This window comes from Physcomitrium patens, chromosome 6 (genome assembly GCF_059467195.1).
Source record: "Physcomitrium patens ecotype Gransden chromosome 6, ASM5946719v1, whole genome shotgun sequence".
Classification (NCBI taxonomy): domain Eukaryota; kingdom Viridiplantae; phylum Streptophyta; class Bryopsida; order Funariales; family Funariaceae; genus Physcomitrium; species Physcomitrium patens.
In genome coordinates this window covers 15,602,993-15,621,989 of record NC_143415.1, presented here as the reverse complement: position 1 = coordinate 15,621,989, position 18,997 = coordinate 15,602,993, and the positions used below count along the sequence as shown (strand labels likewise).

The 18,997-nt window shown below is 39.0% G+C and overlaps 3 protein-coding genes across 9 annotated transcripts; 1 reads left to right on the top strand and 2 right to left on the bottom strand.

Moving 5' to 3' along the window:
• Positions 1–643: 643 nt before the first annotated feature.
• Positions 644–6,331, bottom strand: LOC112284090 (BTB/POZ domain-containing protein At1g04390). 4 transcript variants are annotated; one of them, XR_016503444.1, is made up of 9 exons: positions 6,125–6,323; positions 5,787–5,911; positions 5,464–5,587; positions 4,436–4,946; positions 4,197–4,330; positions 3,395–3,855; positions 2,029–3,216; positions 1,683–1,857; positions 644–1,369 (listed from the first exon to the last, which is right to left on the bottom strand). XR_016503444.1 is itself a non-coding variant. In XM_024523619.3 (9 exons), exons 2-9 carry the CDS (start codon positions 5,900–5,902, stop codon positions 925–927), a joined length of 3,150 nt encoding a protein of 1,049 aa, XP_024379387.1. In that variant the 5' UTR covers positions 5,903–5,978; positions 6,125–6,331; the 3' UTR covers positions 644–924. The 4 variants fall into 4 exon arrangements, 3 of the variants coding, with proteins under 3 accessions (XP_024379387.1, XP_024379383.1, XP_024379384.1); XM_024523619.3 differs by having other exon boundaries at positions 1,683–1,853; positions 5,787–5,978; positions 6,125–6,331; XM_024523615.3 differs by having other exon boundaries at positions 1,683–1,853; positions 6,125–6,305.
• Positions 6,332–6,651: 320 nt separating this feature from the next.
• LOC112284096 (small ribosomal subunit protein uS13z/uS13y/uS13x) lies at positions 6,652–8,070 on the top strand. Its single transcript, XM_024523636.3, has 4 exons — positions 6,652–6,716; positions 6,898–7,058; positions 7,286–7,474; positions 7,695–8,070. Exons 1-4 carry the CDS (start codon positions 6,714–6,716, stop codon positions 7,798–7,800), a joined length of 459 nt encoding a protein of 152 aa, XP_024379404.1. The 5' UTR covers positions 6,652–6,713; the 3' UTR covers positions 7,801–8,070.
• Positions 8,071–9,092: 1,022 nt separating this feature from the next.
• Positions 9,093–12,461, bottom strand: LOC112284094 (amino acid transporter AVT3B). 4 transcript variants are annotated; one of them, XM_024523633.3, is made up of 2 exons: positions 12,026–12,461; positions 9,093–11,316 (listed from the first exon to the last, which is right to left on the bottom strand). In XM_024523633.3, exon 2 carries the CDS (start codon positions 11,182–11,184, stop codon positions 9,841–9,843), a length of 1,344 nt encoding a protein of 447 aa, XP_024379401.1. In that variant the 5' UTR covers positions 11,185–11,316; positions 12,026–12,461; the 3' UTR covers positions 9,093–9,840. The 4 variants fall into 4 exon arrangements, 3 of the variants coding, with proteins under 3 accessions (XP_024379401.1, XP_090107539.1, XP_090107538.1); XM_090251413.1 differs by having other exon boundaries at positions 12,062–12,253; XM_090251412.1 differs by lacking the exon at positions 12,026–12,461 and adding an exon at positions 11,611–11,958.
• Between the last annotated feature and the right edge of the window lie 6,536 nt (positions 12,462–18,997).

The window sequence follows — 18,997 nt, the reverse complement described above, 5'->3', positions numbered from 1 at the left end:
ACATAGTAAGAAATTAAAAAAATAAAAAAATTCTAAATTTTTTATTTGAGAAGATTAGTTTTTAATGATCATGAATAATTTATATGCTGAATTCTAAAAGTAATTAAATATTTTTGGAGATACTTAACTTCTGACTTGTAATTTAAATATAATAGAGTTATTAAGTATCAGTTACAACAAATCTAAAGTGTACAATTCTTCAACAAAATATTTTTAGAGGACAAAGAGATCCCTTTGATGCACCACCAAAAATATCTTGTGGCTTTGTAGCGTTTGGACTTGATAATTATACTATGCTGATGTTTAAATAATTCAATGTTTTTATAGAATAATTATGTTATATGCAACAAATAGAAACACTAGCAAGTTAAAAATTACGCTGTACCATAAACACAGTACTCAATTCTGATAGTTGTGCTGTTATTGAACATTTGATATTTAATACAAAAAATCGAAGTTGATAGAAAAGAAAAAAAGAATCGTTGTAATATTTAAAATTAAGGTCTAGATATATGAGGACTACTAAGATAACAACAAATGAGATATGGACACAGTAAGTAAAGAAGAAATTTATACAAGGATTTATACATCACAACTATCTAAGTTAACAAATAAGCTTGCACTCTTGTTGGCAAACGTGAAATACTGGACGAAAAATCTTCAGGTTCCCTTTGGAATTCATCAATAATGAGTTTTAAGCTACATTACATTCACGTCATTGCATGGTCTCCTGTATGGTAGAAAGACTCACATGCATGGCCCTCTTAAGAGCACATCCAACTTTACTCATACCTATGCTTTTACTTACAAAACTATCATGAAAGTTGCCCTTAAAGTGAACCTAGAATATACTGCCGCTCACACATAATTCCTCCCAAAGACTTTACTTGAAAGTAATGAAACGCAGAATCGACAAGCATTGAATTAATCTAAACCTCTCATAAATTGAATATGTGCTGCCCGAAGCAGATCTCTGAAGGTTTCGTCAAGATGTTCTAATGCTCCAGTGTCACGCAGGTGAGGGTAGGCCGAAGCCATAGAGTTAGCACACATATTGACAAGTTCCCATTGTTGACAAATTGCTGCATGGGTTATAACGGAAGGTCCAAGGTGTTGGTTACAACCCACCATATGCTGCAACACCAGAAGATTGCACTGTTCTTGCAAGACAGTCATTAGCAGTTGACCGGAAAATTGAGCAAGTTCTATTAGATTTTGAAGATAACGGATCTGCTTATCTGCTTCTAGATTGTTCCATGCACACCACCCTGATGTCTCTGTAAGTCTTGTGAGCTTTCCAGTATACCAGTAGAGTGATAGCGTCCGTAAAGATTGTTGAGAGACGTTTATATCAATGGCCTTCGCTGAACTGCACAAACAAATGAAACAACTCTGGTTCCATTATATTCGACAAGAGTAGGCCTTCACATTCAATTGAAGAGGCGGGGGACAAAAGTGAAAAATCAAGTGGAGAAAGCCATTAAACAATAACCTGTATCAAGTCAATAACACACTTTACTCTAGAGGCATTATCATTGATGTTGACAAATTATTGCATCAAGATATCTTTAGTCAGCGCAATAACATAATTTTTGCAACCTTTAAGCCCTATGAGAAACTGGATAAAATATTACTATAATTCATCATTAAAACATTAAATAAACTTAACAACAAAATATTACCTTTCACGCATTCCTGAACAAAAAAGTCCTCGGTAGTAATCACAACGAGAGGACAATATGATTCGATGCCCATGTACATGAGTGTAAGTCTCTATGCACCCTTCCTCGAATCTGCATGGAATTGCTTCACCAATAGTATCATCTTGTGATTTTCCTCGGAGGATGATGTCCCTGTCTAGCAAAAAAATTAATACGTTAAACAGCTGTGCTCGTATGTAGACTAATACGTACGGTTTGATATGATACAATACACTATGCCTTAGTGCAGGATGTAACCGCCAAGTTCAAAGAAATCATGAGGAAAGAACGATGAAACTCTGGTTGATTTGCAGAGTCAAATACTTACGCAAATGGGTAGCCACCAGAATCCAAGGCTGAAGCTAGATTACACGAGGCTGGAGGCTGGCCCCACACTGGAGCTCTACCATGGAGTAAGTTTGTTAAAGTGTCCAACCCACACCCTCTAGAGAGCACCTTCATTTCATCAACTTCCTCCAAGTTGAGGTGCACTACTCCAGAATACACATATTCCAGGAGGGCCTTGAAAGAATTAAAAGATACCATTTTTGAAAGTTGTATTTCGTGTCCAACATAATCCCCAACTACTTTCTTTTCTTTAAGAATTAATCCTTTTGGTAACACAGAGGGGCATTGAATTGTCAAAATAACGCCATGCGCAAGCAGGCGCCTTCCATCTTTAAAAAGAAAGATAATGTCAGGAAACATGGATTCGTCCAATATTTTACATATGTCCCTGCCCAGAAGGCTTGGAAATCCGTAAATGTTGAAGCAAGCTAAGCCACCAGCAGCCCACCACCGTACACCTGTCGCCACATTAGTACTTTCTGCTAGTTTCCATAGCAAGCCGACAGTATCGCCATACAGGGCCTCAGCACAGTTAGCTTCAGAGAGCCTCCCCCTTGGCAAGCTTTTGGCTATTACTCTTGCTCGATACGACCCTTGCATCAGTTTTGTAAAAGCACATAAGGAAGCAAAGAGAACAGTATCAGCACCTTCCCAATCCTCTGTTATCTCCTCACAGCAAGTTTTTGCAGCTATTCCAGCCCTTTGATGAACTAAACTCCACTTTGTACTGCAAGAAGATGCCTGCTGCTTCTTTGCTAACGCTTTATTACCATATAATTTGACAATTGCCATAAGAACATCCAAGGTCCTTTCCTGCGGAAGCAACTCCCGACACTCAGGGAAGAACGTAAAGCACGCCAGAGCAAAGAGGTTCGTAGCTGTCTGCACAGCCTCAGGCTTCACTTGGGATGGACCTGTGTGGCCAAAGGCTAAAGATTCAACCAGACGGGCCAGCCATGTCTGATCATGAAACTTCATGGCAATCTCCATGCACGCCTTGGTTGGTGCAGAGACATCCTGGGAAATCGACGAAAGGAGAAGATACATTGTTTTGCAGATTTGTAGTAACTCTTGACTACTGATACGCTGCTCTCCGCTACCAGATTCAGGCACGGTCGTCACTGGTGTGTGATCTCCACTTCTATGTAAAGCTCGGAGCAGTGTTGCACTAAGAGATCAACGAGTGTGATTAGTTAATGTGACGATCGACACTTCTTTTAGAGCTGCGCATCATTGAAAATGAAGATAATTTAAGCATAAGGAATTCCATCCAGAGGTGAAAAAGAAGCTACCAGAATGGCTAGCGAACAAAACTCAAGAAAATAAGAGTGTAAGCATGTGCGCACCATGCAAACACAGTGATTCCGCCAAGACCCGGTCCTGCAGGTAGTCTTCCTGAAAGCACTTCCTTTGTAGTCATGGAGTTGGAGTGGGCAGCCAAACAGCCAATGATTTCCCATAATAGAGAGCGTAATGAAGAAGTCACCTTTCCGGGCCCACGAGACTTCCATTCAACATCAACTTTCTCAGGAGTACCATCCCAAAATTTGGCATTTGTGGCTGACTTTGTCTCTACCACTGTCAATTGTAAGAATATGGCTTTAAATATTCCCAATCCTAACACGATATTATGATGCTCGCCAGCCCAGCGCAGGATTACACTAGTAGTGTGTGCTGCTTCAACCACTACCCCTTGTTCTACCACTGTTAGTCGCCACCTGTTCCCTTCGTTGATATTCCTTATACAACTCTCCAGGATGACTTGAATATGCGGCCCCTTGAAAAATGTAGTAAAAGATGACAACCTCTGCAATTGCACAATGTAGGTTATATAAACATTCACGCCCAAAAGTGAAATCTAACAAACAGCGAATCAGTTGTCAGAACTGCATTGACAGAGCGTACAATGTTGTCACAAACAAAGAGAATAATATAATAACCTCTTAATTTCAATTCCAAACACAGTACTAGCAGTGAAAATGATCTTCATAATACCTAAGCCGACTCCAATTCTACATGTATAGATTGTATAACATAAATGCACTGTCACGCATAGCTAGGATTAATTCATTCTTCCCAACATAATTGACTGACGTTGACGTAACTTGGAAAAATCCGACCAGGACTAAGGCAGTCAAGTCTACCTACACCAAGCAGCGAAAGTAATCGTAAGGCCTCTCGATTTACAAGCAAAGGCCTGGACTGATATAAACAATGCGCAAGCGTCTCCCACAAAAGATCCCCACCCTGCAAGAACAAAACTGCAACACCTGCACATAACGCTGTTACCCTATCCCTGTTACAATCCTCCTGTAATGATTGGCTCCAGACAATGTCTAAGAACATACGTGAATTGTAGACAATATGTATTCAAATGTGAAAAGTACCTAAGGCTTGGCATGCTTGCAAACTGGCCACCGCAACTTCCCCGTCGCTGCTCATGCAGTGATTGAGTAATGAAGATCTGACTGCCCCAACCTGACCTACTCTATATCTTGCTCCTGACCAACGCTCCAAAATCATCGCCAAGACCTCGGTGCACTCCGCGATTTCAGATGTTGTTGCAACAGGATCTTCTAGACGCCTTAAAATATGCTTCAAGGCGTCTGAATCCTCTAAGACTCTCCAAACTGGATCGTCACCCATGGTACCATCAAATGAGATTTGAGGTCGAACTGTCGCAAGGATACTCTGTATTGCTGTAGCGGCAGATACTACAGCTTCCGTTGCTTTAGCAGGTGCCAATAGACATGATAAAGGTGATAGCAGCCGTAACATGTAACGGCCATTTGTTGCTCTTCCCAACCCTGCACTTACCACAGCAGCCTGCCTGTAGATAGTGTTATGTTCGACTGATAGCAGATACTCCAGAGCTGCCACGGCTTCTTCTAAATGTACCTGCATCGAGATCCATTGAAAAATATATCAACGTCGACATTGTAAAGAGGAAGATGAGCAATACCACGCTTGTGACATCCAGTTGCGTGAGGCATTTTCTACTGCCACAAACATCCTATTACACAACAGACAACTAAAGACATCATTGGGTACCCGAGGTTCTTCTCATGCAAAACCAGGAAGTCAGGAACTGAAGGCATGCAACCAATTTGGCACAGAGCTGTGAATACACAGTAGCAGCCAATTGTAGCACAAAATGCCCTCGCAGACCACTAAGGGGTTTCAGAGTTCATACTTGACTGAAGAAAACGATATCACCCCTAGATATTGAAAACACTATACACTTCGATAAAGAACTCAAGAATCTCAGTCTGGATGAAATAAAGGACTCAAGGAAGATCAAAACATAAATAGGTAAAACTTCCAATGAGGATCTAGAAAAATACTTGAAGCTCTCCACCGGAGGCTCACACGTATAATCAACAGGAATTTGAAGAAGCATTAATGAGGTAACCACCTGTAACTGTGACGAGGAGAAGGAACGGGGTGGTATTACTGCCACAAAAGCTGCAATTGCACGAACAGCCTGCCCCTGAACCTGAGCATCTGTGTTTCCCCACTTCAATTCTCCATCCTTCCTTCTGCAACAACATTTCCAACCACGCAGCTATATTCATGACCTGCTTCAGAAGCAAAGACAAAACCCGTGCCATTCAACTACCTAAATTGACAAAAAAGGATCGCGTGCCCACAATTCTCAAATCCAGAATCAAACAATTCCTTCTTGCACCAGAAATAGCAAGAAGTAGAATAATAAAAACACAACGAGCGGATACGTACGACGAAGGCCGCAAACCCAGCTGTAATGCGGTGCGCATTCGGCCAATAAGTTGCTGTAGACGCTCCTCGTCATGTCCTCCGCGCGCGCCACCACTACCCCGATGCTGATTCGGCATCCTCCTCCCCTAAACCCCCAACCCTCTTCTCGAAATCAACTCTTCCCAAATTTGTTTTTATCGATCACGCCCCTCCCTCCCCCAAATCCCCAAACCATCCCAAATATCAAAATCCCTCCACCATAGCCCTCCCCTTAAATTATTCCACTGCTCCCCAAAGCAACCGCAATTTCAAAAACCCATAGTCCAGCGCACAAACCAATGTCCATGTTCAATGCTCACCAAGAAGTAATTACAGCATTGGTCTCAATGGACGAAACTCGGCAGCCTCCACCGCACCGCCTCACAGCAGCAGCATCTTCCGTCCATGGAGCATCATCAACAGCCGATCTCAGAGAAAATAGCCACGCATGACGCTCCTCAACCTCTACAGGCACTTATTGACGCCACGGCACCAACTCCAGGCTTCTAAAATGCTATTTCACTCGCTGGACAGCAAATACAAAGGGCACCTTTGCCAACACCGAGACAGATCGTTCTCTTCGAGAAACTCGACTGCTTTCTGCATCTACCAAATACACTTCAAAAACGTACAATCTTGCCCGTTTTTGTTCAAAACTGAAGGTTTGAGGTTTAGTTGATTTTGGGTTCAGAAATGAAATCAATTTTCTAGATCTACTAATAAGTGTTGACTTCAATGGATAGTTGTTGGATGGATGTTTTGGATTTTTGGATGAACAGAAGGTTGTATTTCGGACAGCCCTAGAAAGTCCTTGCTGCTGGCGATGGATACCCTTTCTGTTCTAGGCCCCTGTCGCCTCAGCGTTTGCGCCATCGCCAGCCTTTCGCTACACTTCGCTTCTTGCCGACCATGGTTTGTGCTCCTCTGCTGTTGCGTATATCTGTGGTGTCGTTTTTTGTTTGGTACTGAGTTCTGGGTGTGTTTTTTTTTTTTTTTTTTTTTTTTTTTTTTTTTGTTTTTTCAATTTTTAGGTTAATGATCGTTTGCTAGGGTTAATTGGGCTGTGACTGAGGTTGGTGGCGGTTGTGGCCAGTCGCTGATCGCGGGTGAGGAGTTTCAGCACATTCTTCGTGTGTTGAACACTAACGTCGATGGACGTCAAAAGATTATGTTTGCCTTGACCTCCATTAAGGGAGTTGGACGTCGTTTTGCGAATTTGGTCTGCAAGAAGGCCGATGTTGACATGAGCAAGAGGTGCGTATTATATTCCTGAAGTTTCTTACTATGAGTTGATTCGGAGTTTTTACAAATATTTTTTGTATCACGCAATGCTTATCCTTCATCGATAGTACATATATCCGAGATCGTGTCAGCTGCTGCATGCTAGAGTTTAGGGTTTCTGGCGTCTACTTCTCTCTAAGTGGTAATCGCCCGGGTCCAAAGAATTCGCTTTTCTTACTTGAGTATGCAATCCCATTCAGAGCCGGTGAGCTGTCCGCGGCTGAGCTTGAGAACTTGATGGTGATCGTTGCCAATCCTCGCCAGTTCAAGATCCCAGATTGGTTTCTGAACAGAAAGAAGGACCACAAGGATGGTCGCTACTCCCAGGTTGTTTCCAACGCCTTGGACATGAAGCTGAGGGACGATCTTGAGCGCTTGAAGAAGATCAGGTGTGATTTAAGACATTTTATTTGACGTCTATTTATGATATTAACTTTCGGGTTTTGTATGAACTCTCGCTTTCAAATGTCAATTCATGTTGGTAGTATGTAGCTTTTAGGTGAGTGGTCTCATGGATATGAAATGTATTAGATATTTTTAGGCTTCGCATCATGCAGTATGTGAGGGCGATTATGGTCTTATTGGAGATGCCGTCTTGTGATCATGCAGGAACCACCGTGGTCTTCGTCACTACTGGGGCTTGCGTGTACGTGGTCAACACACCAAGACAACTGGAAGACGTGGTAGAACCGTCGGAGTGTCCAAGAAGAGATAGAGTGTTTATCATGTGTTGATCCCGAAGGTCTTATTTTTCGCCTTCCTGGATGTAGCTATTTGAATACAGCTCCATGCCCAACTACACTCTTTGGCCGTCATTGTTCCTGAGCACTTGCGTAGCTTGAATGCGAGGGTTCGAAAGAGATTTTTAAGAGCAGTCATTGGAGTGGAGTAAAAAAAAAAAAAGTCAGATCTGTGTCAAATTTTGTTCGAGTTTCTTAAGTGTATTCGAGCTGTGCACACTTCAGTTGCGTTGCCATGCGTCCTAGCTACCCTTGTCGGCGAGTGAGATGCACTTCAGTTTGACTGAAGCCTGTTTCGATGTCTTTTGTTTTCCGAGGTCCTTACACATTGGATTTTCTCAGCAAATTCTAGGAACTCTTAAATGTGTATTGTGCTCATGTGTATCTTCTGGGTTCAGTCCGGCTTGCCGCTTTCCCCATCAAAATATGCCCTTGGTTGCTCGAACAGGAAACAGCAATACTGTATTGGATTGTGTCTGCTACTGATGGTAATCAATTTGGTTTTTTATAAATTCTGAGGTGGTTATGCTGAATTCTTTTCACTGTTCACTGAACTATCACTTCCATGTAATTATGAACGTCTTAACCAATATCTTGGAAGCCAATAATGAAGTTTTTCTTCGCCAAGTTTTGTCCCGTCTTAGGAATGTGGTCAATTCTCCTGTTGGTGCACAGCACGGATACGTATGTCTTTATAGAGCCGCTGCGTAGCATTTCTGAAGGACGTGAATTCATGTTTCGTGCATGCGTTGATAGTATAGGGAATAATTTGCTTTCTGAGTATTTAAACTGGAGGGAAAGGTGTCATGAGGTGTTAACTTATAGTAGGTAAAAGAACAAAAGAGTAGGTTAGGTCAAGCAGAGCCGCAGCTGTATTTCTTATGAAATCCTAGTGAAGGTGGTATTATTTTATTTTTACAAACTCGAAATCGGTTCTTCCTATCTAGATCTGATTATTTGCTTATTCATGTTCTGTGTGCATCGATTTGGGTGTACTAAAATTGAAGGAAGTTAGTCTAACTTATTTTATTATAAAGTTTGAATGGGTAGGAATATTTTGTGTGGAAAGCTTCATCACTTTCTTCACCGACATAGTTCGCATAGCAGCACCAAGCGTCAGTGTCATGTTAGTTTGTGTGACGTCAACACATGTTCTTGTCCACTCGATTAAATTTATATTCGTAGAATTTCCTTGAAACAGGTGTTGACGTGATTAGATATTTTGTTTTATATTGCCGTCACTACTTAGTATTAATCCGATGCAACGTTTGTATGTCTTGTGCAATGTGACTATTGTTTCATTGTAAATCCTTTTTTCTCGAGTGATATCCCCTGGTCGAGAAATTGTTTCTGAACACTCAGGTTATCAGTGGAAACATGAATAATCTGAGACTATCTTTCTGATCTGGAAGCTTGAAGCAGGTGCTTCTTTCTATGAAAATATACCTAAAAATCATCGATGAAGTGAGCCTTTTCGGTAGGTGCTCATCAACTTGGTATCCTATCTGATCTACTTTAACCACTGCCGGGTAGACCCGACGGCATTTGCGATAAAATGAACGCTACTCTTCAGCCGCCACATTTTTGCAGCTGGTGTAAAGTAAGTTCCTACACATAAAGAATTGATGACGATTATACTGGAATTTCACTTTCTGATATACAATTCGCAGAATAGAAGATCTCCAACATCTTAAGATACTCAAATACTAAGCTTGAGCAGTTCACATTTCAGTTGGTAAGCTGTCATAGGAACTGATGTGCAACGAATCTTCAACTCCTTTGAGCAAAGATTGTATACAGGTTTCCTAAATACCTGTTTCATTTGTAGCAATGAATGCCGCAACAACAATTGAAAGTATTTAAAAGTTTTATGATCTGACCAAAAGGCACCTCCAGTGACGAAATTGGCCAAGTCCTTCCTTAGATTTCTCCCACATCGCCGAGAATAGAAGCCTCCGTACATTGAGGTGAAATATTTTATAAGCCACACCGCACCATTCACAAGCAATCAGTGATCACCATCTGATATCGTTGATAGAAGACATAGTGCCGAGGATTCCAAACACGACTCCACCCACTATAAGTAACCAGTCGAGGCTCCGAGACACCAGCGACAATGAATCTCCAAACACTCGGAGGTGCATCCACCCCGGCAACACAAACGAAAGCAAGCAGCAGACGCTACTCCCCACGAGTGATAGGAAGCTGCCAAAGTGCGGCACTGAAACTGCAATCCACGCAGTGCATAGCACAATGAGAGTCCGAAGTACCTGACTTGAACTGCCCCGCAAAGAAAGACGGCGCTCTGCCACTTCGTAAACCGGGTGCATCATCATGGGATATGTGAAGACCAGGCCCGTACAAAGGCACAATTTTACAACCACAGTCTGCCATGAATTTCCGAGGTTAAGGGTGAAGATATCTTTGGTGTAGTCGCCAAATGCGAGGTAGCCGAGAAGAGCGAACACGGTGTACAGAAACGTGATGAAGCACATTGCGGCAGCTAGGATGCGCGCGAATTTAGGCCGTTCCTGGTATTCCGATTCCAAAGGAAGCACCAGGCTGATGCCTTCAACAGCATAAATGGCCACTCCTATAGCGAATAGGAGGTTCTTCAGCCCTGTGAACGCTACGACGTGCTCACCAGAGCCTGTCACGATGGCTGCGAACTCGGTAGTCATTACCACTCCCATGGCAGCTACATTGACAATGTCGGCGAACATGCTGAACGGAGCGAGGTGGGTGAGCGAGCGGATAAACGCCAGAAGTACCTGCAAAGGTAAGACAATCCATACATAAACTTCTTTCTTCTTCCAATCCAGTCTTGGAAAACCCATTCCCGAGACACTTGCAAGAGCTCTAGTGGGGTCGTCATGCGAACTCAGCAGCGGCGAAGTAAGAGAGTTTTCCCTAGCGAACACTGAGGCCAAATTCTCGCCGATGAAGATGAGATATGCAACGCAAAACCCTCCCTGGCTAAGCACAATCATAGCGTCCACCGCGAATTGTCCAGCCGCTCCAAGAGTGTGGTACCCAAGCTCACTGTACGTGTCGACACTGCCAACGATCCCCTCTCTCTCAAGATGCCGTCGGCACCACACGAGAAGCATCATGCAGTAGTACATTGCTGCGGAGGTTCCTGCCAGGATGAGCAATCCCTGGAGCCATCCTGACTGCTTGAAAGCATAAGGTAGTCCTAATACCCCAGCTCCCACTACCGTAATCACGATGTTGAAGAAAGTCTTGCATGAGGAGGAGAGAGCCCGGTGATGCACGTTCCCATGAGGGAGAAGAGGGGTTGACTCAGACGGCTTCACCAGGTTTCCATTCACCTTCGGGGAGCCATTGCCCATTCTCATAATGAAGATGCAGCTCAACGCGAAAGCAGCTTGCTATGCTCTGGAACTGTTGTCAGAAGTTTACCCTCGCAATATAAGACCTCCTAGGACCTTCTCATAACGAGCCGTTTCAGCAGCATAAACCCTCTTGCACTGCACAAATTGTCCAAGCCATGTCAGTCGAAAATCTTATTATAAAAACAACTATGCAAGTGATTGGCAGGCTAATTGAACCGAAGCACCTGATACTGCTAACATGAGTAATTTGATAAAACCCTGCTGATCACGGTTCACAATAACCTATGTTTACTGATGCTGCAAACGACAGACTTCTTCCATGTCCAGAGGAATCTTTGTTGGAAAAACGTGTAAATCAGAGACCCTAAAAACACAACCCGATACATCTAAGCAAGAACGAGGGTTGTGGTGCCGGGCCTTGCAGCTCACATCTCTGCTCCAAACAGATGCACACTGGCAATCTCACACAAAACTCCTTCCGAAGAATTTCAAACGATCGTTCCGAGAACCATGCGGAAAGTCCACATCCCACTCAAATCCCACCCATTCTACATGTCACCTCCAACTTTGGGTTGGCACTTAGCAATCCTCCCACCGACACGAACTTGTGAACCACAAAGCAAAGATGTCAAACCCCGGAATCGAGCAATAGGAATCCTAGACGACACTGATGAAGCCCCCACATGCAATCACCATTTTCTCTCCCCGTGTTTGCCAAGCATTTTAAAACAGAGACTCAGCACTCAAAGACGCCACAAACATACTATTCCCCGCGAATTGGATCCAGACGAGCAAGCTCAGCAACGAATTACCGAACTCCAACCAACCATCAAAAGCAACACACCTAAATTCCACACGTGGCCAAAACTGAAGCTCGCACCACGGTGAACACCAATTCGAGAAGGGATTGGCAGCTGAATGAATTGGTCACGCTACCGCATCGCCGCACGCGACGCAACGCAACGCAAGCCTCACGCCTCACTCCCGTCCACGATACTTGCGCCGCTTTACACGCCACCCCCTGAAAGCAAAAACAACTTCGGACGAGAAAAGGGGTGAGGCAAAGGCAATGCGGTGGTGGCAGTCAAGTGGACAGAGATTGACTGAATTCATATCCATCTTGTAGAGTTGTCGGGGCCGGCAGAATTAAAGGTGAAATGGGCTTCCCTTTCATCAGCTTCTACGACGAAGAACTCTCTCCTCGTCGATTATACTGCGCCATCGTTGACCCTTCAAATTTCACCTCCTGCTCTTCCCCTTCCATTCGGCCTTCGGTTTCTTGGTTTCTGTGATCCCGTTTGCATGGAAGTTTGCCTACTTGACACCTGCCATGAGCTTCAATTTTTGTTCTTTTGTTCTTTTCACTTTGCATTTCTTCACTTTCTTGGAATCCGATAGGGCAGATTTTCCATGCCTTTACCGCCATTTGTGGCGTGCTTTTCTTCAAAAAATGTTTTGCATGCTATTATTAATTGCAATTACTTTTTTTAAGTACTTCTATAAGTACTTGCTACTAAAAAGACTTTGTGGAAGCTTCTTAAAGACCATAAGACTTATGGCCTAAGTGCTAAGTTATAAATTGCTTCTAATGTAGCCTTTTGTCATGAACATATACATTTACCTCAATAGTTACTTATATGATTACATAGAAGTAGATAAATATAGATTAATTTCATAAAGTTTTCTAGTACAGCTTCCTAGAAGCTGCATAGATGCAATTTTGACTTTAGATGTGTTTATAGGTTAGAAACTTGGCCAACAAAACCATGTGTTGATAGCTTATGGAATAAGTTAACTCCATGTAGCAGCTTGTGGAACAAGCTAACTATGTGGTGTATACGTAGATAACCTGCCTTGTAAGTTAAGACATGTGGCTACCAAAGTCAACACATGTTGGAGGTCCTATAGAATATTACCACGTAGCTCTTAGTTAGAGAGTATATATGGAGGCAAGAGTGAAGCCTTCTTCACTCTTATCAATGCCTTTCTAGTCTTTAGTCTTATTTCAAGACTTTTTAGTCTTCTTATTTTTGGCAATAGCTATTTTAGTTTAATTTTACATCACCTTTTGAGTGACTTTTTAGTTCCCTTCAATGACACAAGAGTGTATTGAGGATTTTTTTTTTCTTTGAGATTCATGGCCTTGACAGTTTGACAAGAGTGCTAATATACTGATTTTATCTTGTTTTAGAAGTGAGTGAATTACTCTACTTCTACTATTGGGTTTTGAAGGTTGCGGACTACCCACCTTTAAACATTTTTTTAAATTTTCTAATATTAATCTTTTTCTTAAAGAGAATAGATTACTCTTCTTTGTGAAAATTTTTTCTAGAAGTTGGAGATTATCTTCCTTTAATTTGATTTTTTGGATTTGTTTGAGTTGTCTATGGAAGCAAAGATTATAGATACTATTTCTAGCTGAAATGAGAATAGATTTATAACTATTGTGGATCTTCATGAGTTTATCAATACTCTTAGAGAAGAATTTTTTTGCATCACCAACGTCAACTATGGAAGTACTACTTCTATATCTATGGAAGAAATGTAGAATCTACATTAAGAAGTTCTGTAATTGAGGGAAACAAGTTGATTAGCTTGACAACCAAATTTACATAGTCTTGCTTCTATAAGCTCAAGAAAGACAAGAATTAATATACTCAAGAAGTTTAATGGAACAAGATCAAAATTTCAAGGGTTTTTACAACAAAAGCTCTACTTAAGGTTACACCTTTTCCAGTATGTGGATGGATTTACTTAAGTCCGCTTCATAGGCACACTTCTATCTGAAAGTGCTCTTTTTTGATTTGTACCTTTGATAGAAAAAGATTCAAGACTTCTTTATAATTTAAATTCATTCTTAGAAGTATTAACGGCTACATTTGGAGAAAGTGATTGAGAACGAGTAGTAGAGACTTAACTCTTATTTTTATGACAAGGATCACGATTAGCTACCACATATACTGCTAAATTCTAAAACCTTGCTTGCGACCTAGACTAGAATGACAAAACACAATTTCAATATGGATTGAAGAATAGCATCAAAGATTTGTTATTAATAATGCCAAAAGTAGAATTTTTTGAATAATTTATTGCTCAAGCCATTTCATGCGACAATTGATTATTTGAAAGGCATCAAAAATAAAAACTTGGCTAGAGAGAAACAAGTCAAGTAATTGTCAAGGACATGAATTAAAAGGTGATGCATAAACCAATGAAATACATATCAAAGAAAGAGTAACAAAATAGAAATAAGAAAGTATATATATTAAAAAAAAAATTGGAATAGTTTTTTGCCAAAAGATATGAAAAATTAAGACTCTTGAAACTAAACTAGAAGCAAGAAAGGAGTTGACAAGAGTGAAGAGGCCTTCACTCTTGTCTCTATATATACTATCTAATTAGGGATTACATGGCAATGTTCTATTCGACCTCCAATATGTGTTGACTTTGTAGGATACATGCCTTGACTTACAAGGTAAGTTTTTCTATGTATAGGCCACATAATTAGCTTGGTCTTCAAGCTAACAACATGTGTAGCTTATGGACAACTTGTTGACCACTTTTTTAATCCAAAAAGTCAATTATAGATACCTGTAAAGTCAAATCAATATCTATGAAGTTTTTAAGAAGATTTTATAGAAGATATTATAGAATTAACATATTTTTACCTACTTCTATTTATTTTTACTTATTTATACAAGTAATTATTGGCTTACATGTATATGTCCATGACATTACTCCTTCTTTTAGGAACGAGTTCCATGAGGAGTAGTCATCATATGTTGAGGAAATCTATGATGTGACGAATTATATTTGCTACATATTTAGATCTTTGGCTTCTTCGAAGATATTTGATAGGGCGTCTCAACCATTAATAATATCGTATACTAGGGCAGAAAGACCACCTTGTTATTTGATCATTGTTAAGGCCCTCATAACTTCCTTCAAATAAAATATTTGGAACACTATGAAGAATTGTTTCTACCTTTAATAAAATTACCAAACATTGGGAGTCGCTTCCAAGGTCGTGATATTAAACATGTTATATCTTGCCATTTATTCGAGGAAAAATATGTCATTCTTAAGGATCTTCATCTCGATTGCATCATCTTAAAGGTTGTGACAATTACAGTTTCTTGTCTGGTAGCTGAGCAAATGAAGGCTCCTCAGTCAAATCCACTAGTTGTTGGTTCTCCATCTCCTTAGTATCACAACTACAAAGAAGTTGCAAACAAGGATTGAAAGTAGAATGTTATCTTGCCTAGATTTTTTTTTTTTTTTTTTTTTTTTTTTTTTTTTTTAATAGAGAAGATTTTCAACTTAATTTTGATGGATATCATTAATAAAAAGCCTCCACTGCTTCTGCCATATTTGCAAGATTCTGTACTAGCTCATATGTGCATTCACTAATATCATATTCACACCAATGGACAAGTTATTCTAATTTATTTTGGCGCCGCCTTGAATCTAAAACTTCTTCCACTTTGAATTCTTTATTATTGTCCACTTCTATAAGAGGAGGTAGAGCTTGACTTCTTCTTGGTATGTCCACTATCTTATATGGTTCAAGAAAAGATACTTGGAATACTTGATGGATTTTTATTGACTCCGATAGGTATAAACGATATGCAACTAGATTAATTTGTGTAAAAATAGGAAATGGTCACAACTTATGATAGTCCAACTAGTTACAAGGACGAATAGTCTTGATATTGTCATGAAGTAACCATACCTTATTACCTATGTAGAATGGTTGTTATTCCTTTTAATAGACATTTGCATTGATCTATTCTTGTTCTTGAGCTTCTTTTAACTACGCCTTTATTATTGTATGTAGCTATGACAAATGATTTGTCAAATCTTTTGCCATAGGATTATCAGCTTTTGAAAAGTCAAAAGTATCAAGTGGTAGATGATAACCAAAATTGGCAAAGAAAGATGTTTATTTTGTAGAAAAATGTATTGTATTATTATAAACAAAATCTTCCAATGGCAAAAGAGTTTTTTAATTATCTTGTTGGTAGTTGATGGTACATCTTAAATATTATTCCAAAACTTAATTAACATGCTCCGTTTATTCATCAGTTTGAGGATGGAATGCCAAAGATAGTTTTATATCCATTTTTAAAATCTTAAAAAGAGTCCGCCAAAATCTTAATACAAACTCAGTTCTTCTATTAGATATCCTTGGATAATTCATGATAGCGATAGATGTTGTCAAGAAAGAGTTTAGCTGTTTCTTTACCTGTGATAGATTTTATACATTATATAAAATATTCCATTTTGGTAAAATGATCTACTATCACGAATATAGAGTCATAAGAATTTGAGATTGAAAGATTCGTGATAAAATCCATAGAAATTGAAGACCATGGTTGTTTTGGAATAGGTAATGGTTGAAAAAGTTTGTAAGGTCGATGATGAGGAGTTTTTGATCTTGAAAAAATGTTACATGACTGAACAAAGTCTTTCACATCCTTTCACATTTATGGCCACCAAAAATCTCTAGATATAAGCTTCAAAGTCTTGTTGTATGCAAAATGTCCTACTGCTCGAAAGTCATAACATACTTAAAGAAAACGTAATCATGCTTCTCTTTTTAGAACATATAATCGACCTTCAAAATAGAGTAGGTTGTTTTTGAACTCAAACTTAGAAATATCTTGCGACTTAGAAGAAGGATTCTTAATATTGTGAATAAGAAGATCAAAAGACATATTTGATTGGATTTATTTCACAAGGATTGAATCAACAATTAATGTTTATTTCATTACTCGAAGATGAAAATGCTTTGGCTTCAAGAAAATTATTCTTTGGTGATTAAAAGATGCATCTCCTTCTTTTGGTGTAAGATAAGAATGTCTAGATAGAGCGAGTAACAAACCTTGTTGTTTTTTGAGTTGATATATGATCTTGAAATCAAATCTTGATAAAGACATGCTCCAAGGAGCTTGGCAATGATTTAAAATATGTGTTGACATCAATTACTCGAGATTCTTATGATTCGTATATAAAGTGATTGGATTTGAAGCACCTTCTAGATGTTGATGCCATTCTTGAAATGAATCTAAGATTGCAAAAAGTTCTTTTTCGTGGATTTCATAGTTAATCTTAGCTGCTGTAAATTTTTTGGAATAAAAAGCTATTAGGTGAAATTTATCATCTATTTTGATTTATAATAATACGGCACCAAAAGCAAAGTTTGATGCATTTTTTTTCATAAAAAATACCTTGAAAAAGTTGACCCCATACAAGATTGGTGCAAAAATAAAGGTTGACTTCCAAGTTTCAAAAGATGCTTTAGCTTCTTTGTTCCACTTAAGTTTGTCTTTACAACTCAACTATATAAGTAGAGCTAAAACTCTAGACAAGTCTTTGATAAAGATCCAATAATAGTTGATAAAGCTCAAGAAGCATTAGACATCTCTTACCATTTTTGGAATCTTCTAATCCATAATCGTTTGAACTTTCTTAGAATCCATCATAAGTCCATAATTTGAAATGATGTATTTTAAGAAGTCGACTTGAATAGTATAGATTACACACTTTTCTATGTTGGCATAAAGTCTTGCATCTCTTAATTTTTATAACACACAATGTTGTGTTGTGGTTTGGCTACCATGTGAAAATAATATGATTATATATTTAATGTAGAATTTACTTAGCAACATAGTGAGAACCATATTACTGGATTTTAGTTGGTTGGAGAGTGTGGTTAAATTACTACTTTAAAAAGAGGTTGTTTAAAAAGATTACTATTAGAATTTGTATAACTTTATTTTCTTTTGATAGTGGCTTTTGAGATTGATTTTGTTGGTAGTAACTTTAAATATTTATAGTCACCTCTATTAGACATTAGTGACCCTTGAAGTCTTATTTTGATTCTTTATTTTGGTGTTTAGGACATATATTGAATAAATCATGTAAAGAAAAGAGTTGGAGAGGGATTTTGGTAGCAAAAAGAGAGTTTAGGACATCCATATAGATAAATGGAGATGGATGATGAAAATATCCATTCCTATTGATCAAAAATCATGACCAATGAGCTTTGAGGAGGCTATCCAAGGCCATATTAGAGATTAGGATTAATTTTTGGAGGCATTTGAGCTTTGGAGGCTAAAGTCAATAAGTTTAGGTTTTTGGCTACAATTTGGTATAAATTTTGAGTCATTTGAAGTTTATATAAAAAGTTTATATTTGAAGTTTAGGGTGTTGATTTTGTATCTACTGTCATACTTTTGGATATAATGCACATTGTTGTGATGTAACATGACTAATAGATGAAAGACTGTGGAAATTATTATAATATAGGAGATCTTAGTTCAAAGTATTAGAGAAAATTATCTTAAAAATATAATTAATAGCCAAAAGGGTAGTAAAACTAAAAGATATCAATGTTGCCTTTTTAGAAAGGTGACTTCTACTTACTTTGTAGGACCATAAATAAGGCAAAACAAAGTAGATTAGAAAAATAAATAATATGGATATTTTTAGAAGGAAGTTAAGAATAAATTTTAGCAAAATTTACTTAGATATTGATACCTGGAGAAGGCCGGTTATGAACTAGGGTTGAAATCAGACCCTAAGGCACAGAACTGAGTCTTGATGATGACTCCAAGGTTTTTTTGGAGATCAAAGAATGAGATTTGATAGCAAACTGAATAAGATTTCTATGAGCATTAGTTTTGGGTGATTTAGAGTTGTTATGACTTTGTAAGAACTTTACAAAGTCAAGTTTGTTTTTGGATGAATTGGATTTTGTGAAATAAAATAGGATTGACATTTCTAATAATTTCAAGAGTTTTGTAATAGATCT

Coding starts and splice junctions, on each gene's coding strand:
- LOC112284090 (XM_024523619.3), bottom strand. CDS start 5,902: ATGCCGAATCAGCATCGGGGTAGTGGTGGCGCGCGCGGAGGACATGAC. Junction 5,588..5,786: donor CTGGGTTTGCGGCCTTCGTC/GTACGTATCCGC, acceptor ATGTTGTTGCAG/AAGGAAGGATGGAGAATTGA. Junction 1,370..1,682: donor TGTTCAGGAATGCGTGAAAG/GTAATATTTTGT, acceptor TTGTTTGTGCAG/TTCAGCGAAGGCCATTGATA.
- LOC112284096 (XM_024523636.3), top strand. Junction 7,059..7,285: donor GATGTTGACATGAGCAAGAG/GTGCGTATTATA, acceptor AATCCCATTCAG/AGCCGGTGAGCTGTCCGCGG. Junction 7,475..7,694: donor GAGCGCTTGAAGAAGATCAG/GTGTGATTTAAG, acceptor GTGATCATGCAG/GAACCACCGTGGTCTTCGTC.
- LOC112284094 (XM_024523633.3), bottom strand. CDS start 11,184: ATGAGAATGGGCAATGGCTCCCCGAAGGTGAATGGAAACCTGGTGAAG.